Below are 14,080 nucleotides of genomic sequence, written 5' to 3'. Positions count from 1 at the left end.
AGTTTGTGGAAGTTCACAAATATACCCACTGTTTGTGGAATCGTCTAGGTTAAAGTAGTCAGAAAAAAAGAACAAATATACCCACTGTTTGTGGAATCACAAATATACCCACTGTTTGTGGAATCGTCTAGGTTAAAGTAGTCAGAAAAAAAGTAGTTCACAAATATACCCACTGTTTGTGGAATCGTCTAGGTTAAAGTAGTCAGAAAAACAGAAGTTCACAAATATACCCACTGTTTGTGGAATCTTATTTATACAAGGGTAGAAAAAAAGTAGTTCACAAATATACAAGGGTAGGGAGCTTACTTATACAAGGGTAGGGAGCTTACTTATACTAGGGTAGGGAGCTTGCTTATACAAAAGGAGGGAGGTTATTTATACAAGGGTAGGGAGCTTATTTATACAAGGGTAGGGAGCTTATTTATACAAGGGTAGGGAGCGTATTTATACAAGGGTAGGGAGCGTATTTATACAAGGGTAGGGAGCTTATTTATACAAGGGTAGGGAGCTTATTTATACAAGGGTAGGGAGCTTATTTATACTAGGGTAGGGTGCTTATTTATACTAGGGTAGGGAGCTTATTTATACTAGGGTAGGGAGCTTACTTATACAAGGGTAGGGAGCTTATTTATACAAGGGTAGGGAGCTTACTTATACTAGGGTAGGGAACTTATTTATACTAGGGTAGGGAGCTTACTTATACAAGGGTAGGGAGCTTATTTATACAAGGGTAGGGAGCTTATTTATACAAGGGTAGGGAGCTTATTTATACAAGGGTAGGGAGCTTATTTATACAAGGGTAGGGAGCTTGCTTATACTAGGGTAGGGAACTTGTTTATACAAGGGTAGGGAGCTTATTTATACAAGGGTAGGGAGCTTATTTATACAAGGGTAGGGAGCTTGCTTATACTAGGGTAGGGAACTTGTTTATACTAGGGTAGGGAACTTGTTTATACAAGGGTAGGGAGCTTGCTTATACTAGGGTAGGGAACTTGTTTATACAAGAGTAGGGAGCTTATTTACACAAGGGTAGGGAGCTTGCTTATACAAGGGTAGGGAGCTTGCTTATACTAGGGTAGGGAGCTTGCTTATACTAGGGTAGGGAACTTGTTTATACAAGAGTAGGGAGCTTATTTATACAAGGGTAGGGAGCTTGCTTATACTAGGGTAGGGAACTTATTTATACAAGGGTAGGGAGCTTGCTTATACTAGGGTAGGGAGCTTGCTTATACTAGGGTAGGGAACTTATTTATACAAGGGTAGGGAGCTTATTTACACAAGGGTAGGGAGCTTATTTAAGTATAGATATGGTATAGTCCTTAAAAGTGGATCTCAAGATGTCATTATCTTGGTAATATTACAGTGAACAAAACATTGTTATCATATCATAGTTGAAATAGTTGTATGAGTAATACAGAATCTAGGGACAAAACACAGGCATTTGTACAGACAGACATTTGTACCTACAGATGTTTGTATTAACAGATATTTATGCAGACAGACTTTTGCACAGACATTTTTACAGATGTGTGTACAGACAGACATTTTACAGATGTTTGTACAGACGGACATTTTTACAGACTTTTGTACAGACAGACATTTGTACAGACAAACATTTTTACAGACATTTGTACAGACAAACATTTTTACAGACTTTTGTACAGACAGACATTTTTACAGATGTTTGTACAGACAGACATTTTTACAAGACATTTTTACAGACAGACAATATGTATTACAAACAGGTACTACTCTGACTTTTTCACTGTCGTCTTTATGACAGGCATGTTATAAACTGATCATTATTCTGTTTTCTGTCCTGACAGGGATATTTCTGTTTTCTGTCCTGACAGAGAATATGAATTTGCAACTACAAATCTCATAGAAGATTTTGTTTTATTTTCCCTTTCTCCATATTATCCTGTTGGTTGTATGCCAATCAATATCTGTTTATTATGGTGCAGAGAAAATGTGTTTGAAGCCCCGTAATATGGGTTTGAAGGACCAAAGACACACAGCTGTTCAGCTAATGTAATTTACTTTTATCAAAAGTTGAATGGACCCTAACGAGAAAAGCCAATTTTAACTACAATTTTTATTTTCTGCCAATAAAACAAGCTTTGTAATAAGATTAAAGCAAACGAAAAATAAGATTTTATTCTGAATTAGTTTTCCTGTTTTTAGCTGTGACTATTTTAGAAACCAAATTAGTTTTAATAGCAGGGAGATGTTGTTACTACCTGATAAATGTTTAAGGTGAGCGTGTTTTGTCAGTAGCTCTTGGTACCAGATTATAGGGTGTTTCATCTTACTGAAATTTTTCAAACGAACCATTAATTTGACTTTGTGTAATTGATGCTAACAGTTGATTTAACACTGACATATTGGTAATTTGTGGGGTTAGTTGTTTCATTTGCTCAAAAGCAAATTACGATTTTTTTAAAAAAATTTTAACAGTTGAATCATTTTGTTAAAAGTCCTTAAAATCAAGTTTCATTAAATTGTTCATTTACTTTGAATGTTTAGTTGTTGCTGTTGATGGTTTTAGTGCACAAGGAAACTGAATTAATTTGATTTAATTCTTCATCTTTTAACTTGTCTTGCGACCATTGTTCAATTAAGGTTAAAAGTTGAAAACTATGAAGGGGGGGGGACTTGACATCCAAGTAATGTTACTGTTACTTCAGTACCTGATGTGTTTGACTTGAAACCCGATTCTACTGAATGTGCTGTTTTTACCACCTATCCTTACTTTTAGACTTCATCCCTAGTAGATTTGTCATAGAAAACATTGAGATTCTACTGTTTAGTCCCTACCTATACTGTCCTAAGGAGACACAAACTTCATCCCTAGTAGATTTGTCATAGAAAACATTGAGATTCTACTGTTTAGTCCCTACCTATACTGTCCTAAGGAGACACAAACTTCATCCCTGGTAGATTTGATGAAAAAACCATTCAGTCTAATATTTTGTCTCTACCTGTGACATTGGTGATGGTTAGAGGTTTTACAACGGTGATTAAATATACGACAATGTTTATTAAACATGTGACTATGGCGATTAAATATGTGACATTCGTGATGAATTGTGTGACAATGGTGATTAACTTTGTGGTGATGGCGATTAAATATGTGACATTGTTGATGAAGTGTGTGACGATGGCGATTGAAGATGTGACATTGGTGATGAAGTGTGTGACATTGGTGATGAAGGGTGTGACATTGGTGACGAACTGTGTTACAATGGTGATGAACTGTGTTACATTGTTGATGAACTGTGTTACAAGGTCGATTATATGGGTGATGATGGCAAAAACAAATCCTATTGAGGATACAGTTTCACTGTCAAAAGCATAAAAAGACGGGAAGAAACATCTCGATAAATTTACTTGCAAAATACTGCACTTAACCTGTTACTGAAGTTAAATCCAGGTTTTCTAGTGTTACGAACATATTGATTTTTTCAAAAAAGATTCACACTAAACGGCACTGTACCCAATGGGAGACCAGGAAGGGTTAATGCACTTTTCGTGAAGTATAGTACAAAATTCAGCTTTGTATTGGATTACTTCTACGTGATCTGAGGTTAACAGTTAGGGTTATTGGTAAGAGTGGAATACGATGTCCAGTAAACAGTTGGATTTTCTACGAACAGCTATTTTATCTGAACTCTTTGTGTATCAAGTTTCAGATCAAGATGTACAAAGTTTGGATACCACTTCACGAAATAGAAATTGGGATATATTAGATTTCAGAGGCCAGTAAGGCACGATACACCTAACAGCTTGAGTTCCGCGGAGTTCAATCTTAACCCCAAATATATCCTATATATACTTGAGTTTCAACTTTAGATTAAGCTTGTACTCAAATATCAATGGCATTGGGCCTCTTTTTTCCTGATCAAATGTTTTCACACTAAAAATGTTTTGAAGATGTTTTAAGGATCTGGTGTCTCCTCAGTAACTGCCATTATCACTAGCGAGTCTATTTCTGAACTGTGAAGTTGCTTCCATAATAGAACTGTTCTATTGACCAGTACAGTAAAAACATTCTAGACAGCATTAAAGCTACACATTTATGTTGTGTTTATGGTAGTTTTATCAGACAGTGTAAATACAACAGGTTATTGATAGGATCGATACAATAAAATCCAAATGCTAGATTAATCTGGACATGATTGAATTGCTGGCTAAGAAAGACCTTCATGATTATTTACTGTCAGACCATTATATGAGAATGTCTTGCTGTGGAACAAACAAATAGACATGTCTTGTTGAAAGAGTAGTGTTAACTTAGTTTGGCCAAAAAAATAAAAGTGTGAGTAGTTTATAAGAACATAGCTTGATGTGCAATTTATTTAGAAGAAAGAAATTTAGGTGCTGTCTTGACAACAAGGCAGAAATCTAGGTCTTGTCACGGCAACTGCTCAGGAATCTTGGTGTTGTCAAGACAACTGGTCAGGAATCTAGGTGTTGTCAAAACAACTGGTCAGGAATCTAGGTGTTGTCATGTAGACAAGATTTTGTGATGAAAAGTAGATAGTTTTGTGACCACTAGGCAGGAATCTGATATTGTTGTGGTAACTAGACAGGAACTTGTTTTTATTTGAGAGAACTTAGGAGAAGACTTTGATGTTTAGAACAGATAATTTGGAATTTGTCTGAAGAACAAGGCAGAAATTGAATATATTATCCGTAGTATTCAGCACTAACTAGTGTTTTCTGAAAGGATATGGGTGTCAAGGTCTAGGTGTGGATGTATGTTTTAATTGGCTCTCTCAGGGTAGAAATGATCAGCACCATGTCTGTCTCCTGGATTATCTCTGTCTACACTCATCCTTATGGATTAGCCTCATCCATCTTGGCAGACTTGTACAATTCGCTTTGTTGTGGGGTTACATTTTAGATCAATTTTTGGTTAGTGGTAGGTCTGATCTGAGGAAACGGTGGGGTGCTTGTCCAAAGACAAAGTGGTCTTGGTTTCCCTAAGAAGAAAGAAAAACCAGTAACGTTTTATATTTTAAATGTTTGATTCAAGATTGGCATGCATCATACATGTTATCTAATCAACACTTGTGCTTTAATGCACAGTTATTGGTCAAAGAGATTGTATCCATGTAATCTATATCAGCTGTCATGACCTTGAGATCCACAGCTTAGACCATGGCATCTGATGATGAGTTAACTTGGCTGTGCCCTTTCTCATGACCTTGACCTTGATATTTCAATCATATATTTAATTTAATGAGCTAGAAAGTACAATCATGGTATCACAAATGACCTTGACATCACAAATTTGTTCAGACTTTGCGATTCCTGTCTATGACCTTGGCATCACAAATTTGATCAAACTTTGGGGTTACTGTTTATGACCTTGAAATTTAAAGTTTACTTGGATTTGTTGATACCTTAGAACACACAACCTTGACAACACAACACCGATCCAAACAGAAGTGTTTACCAGGGACACATCAATGATGAAACAAGTGAAATATACACTAAAATCTGCTAATATTTAACAATGACAGGATAATTAGAATGAATATTTAACAATGATAGGATAATTAGAATGAATATTTAACAATGACAGGATAATTAGAATGAATATTTAACAATGATTGAATACTTAGAATGAATATTTAACAATGATTGGATGATTAGAATGAATATTTAACAATGACAGGATATGATTAAAATGAATATTTAACAATGACAGGATGATTAAAATGAATATTTAACAATGACAGGATAATTAGAATGAATATTTAACAATGACAGGATGATTATTTAAATGAATATTTAACAATGACAGGATAATTAGAATGAATATTTAACAATGACAGGATGATTAAAATGAATATTTAACAATGATAGGATGATTAAAATGAATATTTAACAATGACAGGATAATTAGAATGAATATTTAACAGTGATAGGATAATTAGAATGAATATTTAACAATGACAGGATATTAAAATGAATATTTAACAATGACAGGATAATTAGAATGAATATTTAACAATGACAGGATGATTAGAATGAATATTTAACAATGACAGGACGATTAGAATGAATATTTAACAATGACAGGACGATTAGAATGAATATTTAACAATGATAGGACGATTAGAATGAATATTTAACAATGATAGGATAATTAGAATGAATATTTAACAATGATAGGATAATTAGAATGAATATTTAACAATGATTGGATAATTAGAATGAATATTTAACAATGACAGGATGATTAAAATGAATATTTAACAATGACAGGATAATTAGAATGAATATTTAACAATGACAGGATGATTAGAATGAATATTTAACAATGACAGGATAATTAGAATGAATATTTAACAATGACAGGATGATTAGAATGAATATTTAACAATGACTGAATATTTAACAATGACAAGATAATAAGAATGAATATTTAACAATGATTGGATAATTAGAATGAATATTTAACAATGATTGGATAATTAGAATGAATATTTAACAATGATTTTAACAATGGATAATAAAAATGAATATTTAACAATGACAGGACGATTAGAATGACATGTGTTTTTTTATGTCATTTGATAGGATGTGTTTTTCCTGTTTCAGATGAACGGTGGCGGGGACTGGGAATATGAAGAGATTCCACTGGAGAGGGTAAGTTGTTTCTGATAATGCAATTGATCACCACTGAAGTAAAATTCTGGTGACCCATTCTCTTAGCCAATCAGCTCTCTCTGTATTCATGGTTTGAAGACATGTGATATTCCCATGATTCTCCATTTTGGCTGTGACTTTATCAGACTTTCTAGATTTAGAAAATTCTGTGCTGGCGGTCAAATTAAAAGAGTTCAGTAAAAAGTAGTATACAGAATGGGGCGAAGATAAACCTAATGGTATGACCTAGATGTCATGTTTGACCAGAGAACTGTTGATACCTAAGGAGCTGAACCTGTGTTTGTTTCTGGTCTCTTTCACTTAATTCAGGCCTATAATATGTTATAGATATATCAAAGGCAAAGGTCACTAAACTCTAAAGGTCAAAAACACCCATGGTCAAGGGGACTTTGAGATAAAAAGATAAATTTATAATCTGTTTCTAGAACTTCTCATCCACTGAGAGAATATAGATCATTGAAATTACAGTAGATGTTGGGTGACTTGACAAAGTGATGTTTACCACGTTTGGGGTTGTATACCTGATTTCAAAGTCATTTTTCAGTTGAAAGTCATATCGTCAATCTGGGACTTTAATTCTCTATTGCTAAAGTGAAATTTTTATGCATGCATGGAGGAAATGATTGTGTTTGTCTGCACATTGTAGTAAAGTTTTGTTGGATGGTTATGTGATACTTATCCAGCCTCAGATTTCTAAAGAATTAGGATAGAAAAAAGTCAGTTTGAGACAAAATGTCAGATTCAACTACAACAATTTTATTTTAATTGATTTAAAAGAATCAAGAATACTGTGGTTCAGGCCTGTTTATGACTAAAATCAAATTTGTAAAATATTTACTTCTGTTTGGTCTACAATCTCCAGATGTTGCATACTGGTGTTGAGTAACATAGGTTGTATCCAAAGTTGGTGCCCAATATATCATTAAGTAGGGGAAGTTAACTGTATTGTTTCTCATAATATGTTTGCAGCTGTTCTGATTGCCCCCTAGCGAAATATCTGCTTTGTGATCACTATGTTTTCTGCTGTTCTTATTTCCTCCCCATTAAATGTTTATCTTGTTATCCTTGAGTTTGCCACTGTTCTGATTGCTCCTCTATGAAATATAGTGGTCTTGTCACTGTTGAATTTTCTGCTGTTCTGATTGCCTCCCAGTCATTAGTACAGACATTCTGATTACCTCCCCATCATTGGTGCAGACATTCACACATGATTTTTCTCATTGTCTTTGACATGATAAATGTTTAAAAAGATTTGTTAATGGAGGATTTAATATAAATGGCAACTGGTGAAAATTGTACTTTTATTGTTCAGTCTTATAGATAGGGGACCCGTAAATGGTTCCATTATCACCCGGCCTATATATATGTATACTCACTAAAAGTGCTGATTAAATTTGTATTGGAAACACTTTGGATCTTGTTTATGTCCTGTGCCTGTATAATTATGTTTTGATGGGAAAACTTTTTTGAAGGGATTCAATAAACTTACATACATGTCAGACACTTTCCAGAGAACGAACTAATTTCCTGACATTTTCAGTGAGAAAATGAGATCAATAATTATATTTTTATAACAGAATTAGGTTGCTGAGAAAAGGCCATCCAAACTGAAGTATGTGTTTCATGTAACTGGCCAATGAATCATTTCAGAGTATCAAGTGACATGGGTTTGATTGCTCTGAATTGTTGTTAGAATGTACCAACAACCAATGATTTGCTTGTGTGTTTATCTATTTGATTTTTTTTGGTTTAGTTTTAACGGTCTAATTCAGGTTGTATCAACTAGTCAAATTGTCTGGTATTTCCAAAAAAAAGAGGCAAAGTCCAAGAATATATAAGTTTTTCAGAAATTACTGCTTTATTTTCCCAAATTTATGAAGGTACAGGCTGCTACAAAACTAAAAAACAAAAAACATTTAGAAAACATAACAAGTTTTTAAAAATATGAAAAAAAGAGACGATTAAACTTCTTCCTGATCTAAACTGTTCTGTTGATCCATGTATGATTGTTAAATATAATTTTGTTTAATGTAAACTTTTGTCTCGTTGACCTTTGTATGGCAGAATTGTGTTTCTCTTGACCTTTGCCTGACCTTTGCCTAGCCTTTGCCTGACCTTTGTGTGCTTAACCTTACTTTTCTGATTGACCTTGATATTATGACCTTTTTGTGATTGACCTTTGTGTTAAAGAGATTGACCTAAATGACCTTTGTATAATTGACCTTTATGGTTTATAGGGGAACACTGGTCTTGGGTTCAGTATTGCGGGCGGTAGTGACAATCCTCACATCGGAGAGGACCCGGCAATATTCATCACAAAGATCATCCAAGGTGGCGCTGCTGCTGCTGATGGCAGACTCAAGTAAGTCTCAACCATTCTTGATTCTCTGTAATTCATTATTTCTTTATCCTCATGTTTATTTTCTTCATCATTTAGCAGTTTTTAATTTCAGAGATGATAGCAAATATCCGGACAACCTATGATTGTAAATGGTGTAAAATTAAGGTGTTTATATCCTGAATCTATATTGACTGCTAGAGGCCTTGTGGTGATCATGATTGAATACAAGAAGCCTTGGGGTGATCATGATCGAATACCAGAGACCTCGAGATGATCAGGATTGAATACCAGTGGCCTGGTGTGATCATGATTGAAAAACAGAGGCCTTGGGATGATAATGATTGAATACAAGAGGCCATGTGATTATCATAATTGAATACTAGATCAACCCAATAGGATGATCACTGAGAAAATCTTTCCCCAACCTGCACTGAAGAAAGACACTTTGCCAGTGTAGAACACTTTTTCTTACTCAGCACTAGCGTTTCTCAGACAAGTGTATTCCTTGTCTTACCCTAGGGTTGATATGAGGGAGAATCTCCCGTCAAAGCCTTGTGCTTACTAATTGATCCTCTCCTTCTGAGATTTGTGATCCAGCTCTCACCTCCAAAGGTGTAAACGCTTCTATTAATCCCCACATTTTATCATGGTGGGATTTCCTCGTCTCAAACAAGAGACGTGGATGCAAGGTGATGAAGTCATGTCAGCAGTACCAAACACTGAGACAACATCGTCACCACATATACACAACAAGTAGGGGTAGGGCAATCCTTTTTGACCAAGATAAGGAAGTCTCAAATCTTAGAGAAAGATTATGAAGATTCAAATGATCGATAAGCTTCAGGTTTGCTAACTTCGTAAACCCTTCCCCACAAGTTTAGATCTCCAGAAGTAGAGATCTCCTGATCTCCTGAAATTGAATTCTCCTTGATGTTGAGATCCCTTTGAAGTTGAGATTCCCCGAAGTTTAGATCTCCTGAAGTTGAGATTCCCTGAAGTTGTGATCTCCTGATATTTATATCTCCCTAGAAAAGTGAGAGGTTCTATCATTTTTACATAGCAACTGACTAGTTGTTCAGAAACTGTTATTTTGGATGGTCAGGCAGCACAGTAATAATTTATTGGTCTCCCACCTAGGCGAATGAGATGATGCAGGTGACCTTGTAATCATCGAAACGTTACACTCTAAATTTCTACTTGTTTTGTTATAAGAACTACTATTCTGTAGGCATGTAAGATTCCATTTTCTGGTAGCCTTGGTGAACAGGAATGACTTCACCCTGATGATCATGTGGGATTTTACTTGGGTACTCCAGTATTAGTTGATATAACAGGCTTTCCATGCAGAGTAAAAGTGACACTGTCAACTCACAGGAGCAGGTCCAAGTGAGACCAGTGTATGAATACCTGTTAATTGTCGTTGAGCCCCTTTTATTGGCACATGCCACTCTGAACAATCACATTAGTATTTTCTGGTGCAGGCAAATTTGGGTAGCAGTCAGGTCTAAATTTATACATTAGTTTTTCCAGTGTTAGGTAAGGTTATGTTTAAATTCATCGAGTGTACTAGATATAACTACTTTTTCAGTCAAAGTGTTCAACAAAATTACGCGTGATTGACCTGTACATAAATATAGATCAATTTCGTTATTTGACAAAAATTGTTACCACAAGAAAAAAAAGAAAAGATCTCCGGAGGACGCAAGATTTATCCAGAAAATAAATCAAAATGTCTGTTTATTGACAGCTGGTATTAGAGAAGAGAGTGTGCATGTTGTTTTATTTCAAGGCTGAAGTTAAGACATTGTAAGTTTTTATTGCTGTCGAGGTCCATCACTAAAATGTTCAATTTTTAAAATGGTAAATTGTCTGGCTGGATTCAGTTTCTGTCTATGCTTTTAGATATTTATGTTTAAGATTATCCAGTCGAAAGAAAAAGTACTCCCCTCCCTTCCTGAAGCACATATATGCAGCTGAAGAAAGTAGAAAGGCCTTAACGGATAGTCAGGAGTTTTTGTAATTTTCAAAAATTTAATATATATATATATATATATATATATAAGTAAATTGATACTAAATATGTAAATTTATGCTATATATAATGCTTTAGTGAAAGGCTATATAAGGTAGTGTTAGAGGTTTTAATCTTACATAGAGATTATCAATGCTGGAGGTCATAATCTTAAATTGAGATTTTCAGTGTTGGAGGTCTTAATCTTGAATTGAGATTTTCAGTGTTGGAGGTCTTAATCCTGAATTGAGATTTCCTGTGATGAAGGTCTAAATCTTAAATTGAGATTTCAAGTCATTTTGATCTTTAGATTGTATAAATGAAGGAAAAGTAAAACCTCTTAAAAAAACACAAAGAAGGAAGGAATAAGGGATGAGGGAATGGATTTAAAAATATGTTAAAATGTTCCTTGTGGAATTGTTTACAATATTGTTGTCTTTGACATGCAATATTGGTTTTGTCTGACTTTCATTCTGTGCACATTCTCAACCTTGTGTTTACACATGTCAGCAATTTAGTTTTTGAAATTGATTAGCTAATTGCATAGCTGTCAATCATGTTGAAACTACTAACCCAGTTGGTACCTTGTAGTGAAGTTTTCATTTCCTTGTTTATTGATTTTGATACGGAGGTCACGGAAAACGTAAGGCTGGTTCAGAGAGAAGGCAATGTTTATAGAGATTGGCAAGAGGTCAAGAAGATGAGTATTTATGGGAATTTTAAGTCCATCATTTAGGGGTCTCCTTTCCAGCAATATATAATCGTTAAATTTTTTCAACGTTTCCTGGCTAGGGATTTTACGTGGAGAGATTGATGGAAATCCACTCAGGATGGATAGTTTTTTTTAGGAAAAGTTGTGGATGTAAAAAAAATATTCTAAACAATAACTACTGGAACAGATCCATTACCAAATAATTATAGATTTCTTATTAGTGACATTTGTCTGTTTTTTATTTATGAAAAATGAAAACAAGGATAAAATTAGTAGGCATCAGATTGTAATCTATAGTGAAGAACTTGTGTTGTTTTAACACTTAATATAAACTCGTTGTTTTTCCTGTTTAGATTGAATACGAATAGATTAAATTATTTTGTATTGATATGGTGTTTTGGGAAATTTAAGCAGAATATTTTCATGAAAAATGGAAAAGCTTAGTGTTTTATGATATTGCCTTCAATAATTTGACACTTTCAGTAAGGCCTAAATTATATTGTCATGATCCATAGCAAAAATAAATCATATTTGTGATTGTTATAATGTTGTAAAAGTAGCAAGAAGGGGTGGAATTCATTAATACCGTTTGAATAAGGGGATGTAATATGAATTTGTATGAAGGGGAGATAATCAGACGTGAAGTTTTAATGTTGTCTGAAAGTAAAATTAGAGTGTGACTATCACACTTTGGCATCAAGACGTTGGTAGAAAGGTGACGACATTGAAAGGGAGAGCCAGGGGATGGTCGCAGACAATATCATTTGGGCAATTAAGGTAGAAAAGTACATAGGGAAATCAAAAAAGCTAGAACCGGCGCCAACAAATCAATTTTATAGTGAGGATATTGGTGAAGGGAAATTTGATCCCCTTTGTAAAACAGATTACTGCTGATGCGGTTATTGATTCCATGATTCTGTCCAAGGTACCCCCATGATGGATCCGAGAGTCTACATGGCAATGTTAAGAGCTATCATGTAAATCCTATTGATGTAGAGAATTTACATGGAGATGAAGTAATGAGAACCAAATTTATATACAATATTGCCATTCTTTACATAGTGTTGAAATCCAGTCTACAAGTTTTTCATATTCTATACATAGAAAATTATTTATTGATTTCTCATAATTGAAAATAGAAAAGAAAATATTATTGTGATTTATAAAAGAATAAATGACTTTATAAAATATTTCATTGAGGAAAACAGGATTAGGATTTTTCTAATGATTTGCTCGTAAATACTCCGTAAACGAGAATTAACTTGGAATGATCCAGATCTCTTCTCAGAAGTATACTCGGACAAGCTAAATTACTTTAAATAGAATTTGGTTATTCAGCAAAATAAAACAAATTAAACTTGTAAAAAGAAAATAGTTCAGACAAAAAGATTTCAAGGTTCACTCAGATAAACAAAAATAATCCATCAGGCAAAGTCAAATAGGGCTTGGTGACCTTTAGCATTTAAACGATGCAAATTAGTAATTTCGTGGAATTTGATCGTATAACATGATGTCCAATAAATTCAAGACGTTGGGATGGTTTTCCAAGTTTACAACTCAAAGATTGAAATCTTTATTTAGGCCATAGTCTCCTTGAATGGATAATATGTCTGATGAGAGATGGCTGTGGAATGATTTTAATGAAAAAGTTTCAAGGATTTTCTGCATGAAGTGTTCCAATAATATCACAATTGGTATTTAAGTAGACAGTGATTTCAATAACATGTTTGTCAGCAGCAGTACCCATATCTTGTTCTCTAAAAATGCTGAAAAGAATTTCACTGAAGTTGAAAACACAGTTGGCATAGCCTTGGTCTGTGGCGAGAACACTTCACTTGACTGGGGGTAGTAGAGAGAGCACAGTTCACATGGAAGGAACACTGTCCACATGGCCTTGGTCTGTGGTGAGAACAATGTTCGCATGACCTTGGACTGTGGTGAGAGCACTGTTCACATGACCTTGGTCTGTGGTGATTCACTGTCCACATGGCCTTAGTCTGTGGTGAGAGCACTGTCCACATGACCTTGGTCTGTGGTGAGAGCACTGTTCACATGACCTTGGTCTGTGGTGATTCACTGTCCACATGGCCTTGGTCTGTGGTGAGAACAAAGTTCACATGACCTTGGACTGTGGTGAGAGCACTGTTCACATGGCCTTGGTCTGTGGTGATTCACTGTCCACATGGCCTTAGTCTGTGGTGAGAGCACTGTTCACATGGCCTTGGTCTGTGGTGAGAACAATGTTCACATGACCTTGGACTGTGGTGAGAGCACTGTCCACATGGCCTTGGTCTGTGGTGATTCACTGTCCACATGGCCTTGTTCTGTGGTGAGA

The 14,080-nt window shown here is 34.9% G+C and overlaps 1 protein-coding gene across 3 annotated transcripts in view; it reads left to right on the top strand.

The window, feature by feature from the left end:
* The window catches only part of LOC132562144 (disks large homolog 2-like), a 200,188-nt gene that overhangs the window by 76,022 nt on the left and 110,086 nt on the right, over positions 1-14,080 (top strand). For all 3 annotated transcript variants that reach the window (XM_060226871.1, XM_060226873.1, XM_060226874.1), the window contains 2 exons: positions 6,613-6,660; positions 8,919-9,043. In XM_060226871.1, the coding sequence (XP_060082854.1) occupies positions 6,613-6,660; positions 8,919-9,043 (173 nt within the window). The remainder of the gene's footprint in view (positions 1-6,612; positions 6,661-8,918; positions 9,044-14,080) is intronic.

The sequence above is a fragment of the Ylistrum balloti genome, unplaced genomic scaffold (genome assembly GCF_031769215.1).
Source record: "Ylistrum balloti isolate Yb309-2 unplaced genomic scaffold, AGI_CSIRO_Ybal_v1 Utg371356, whole genome shotgun sequence".
Lineage (NCBI taxonomy): Eukaryota > Metazoa > Mollusca > Bivalvia > Pectinida > Pectinidae > Ylistrum > Ylistrum balloti.
Note: the sequence above shows the minus strand (reverse complement) of the source record. Positions and strands in the feature narration are given on the sequence as shown.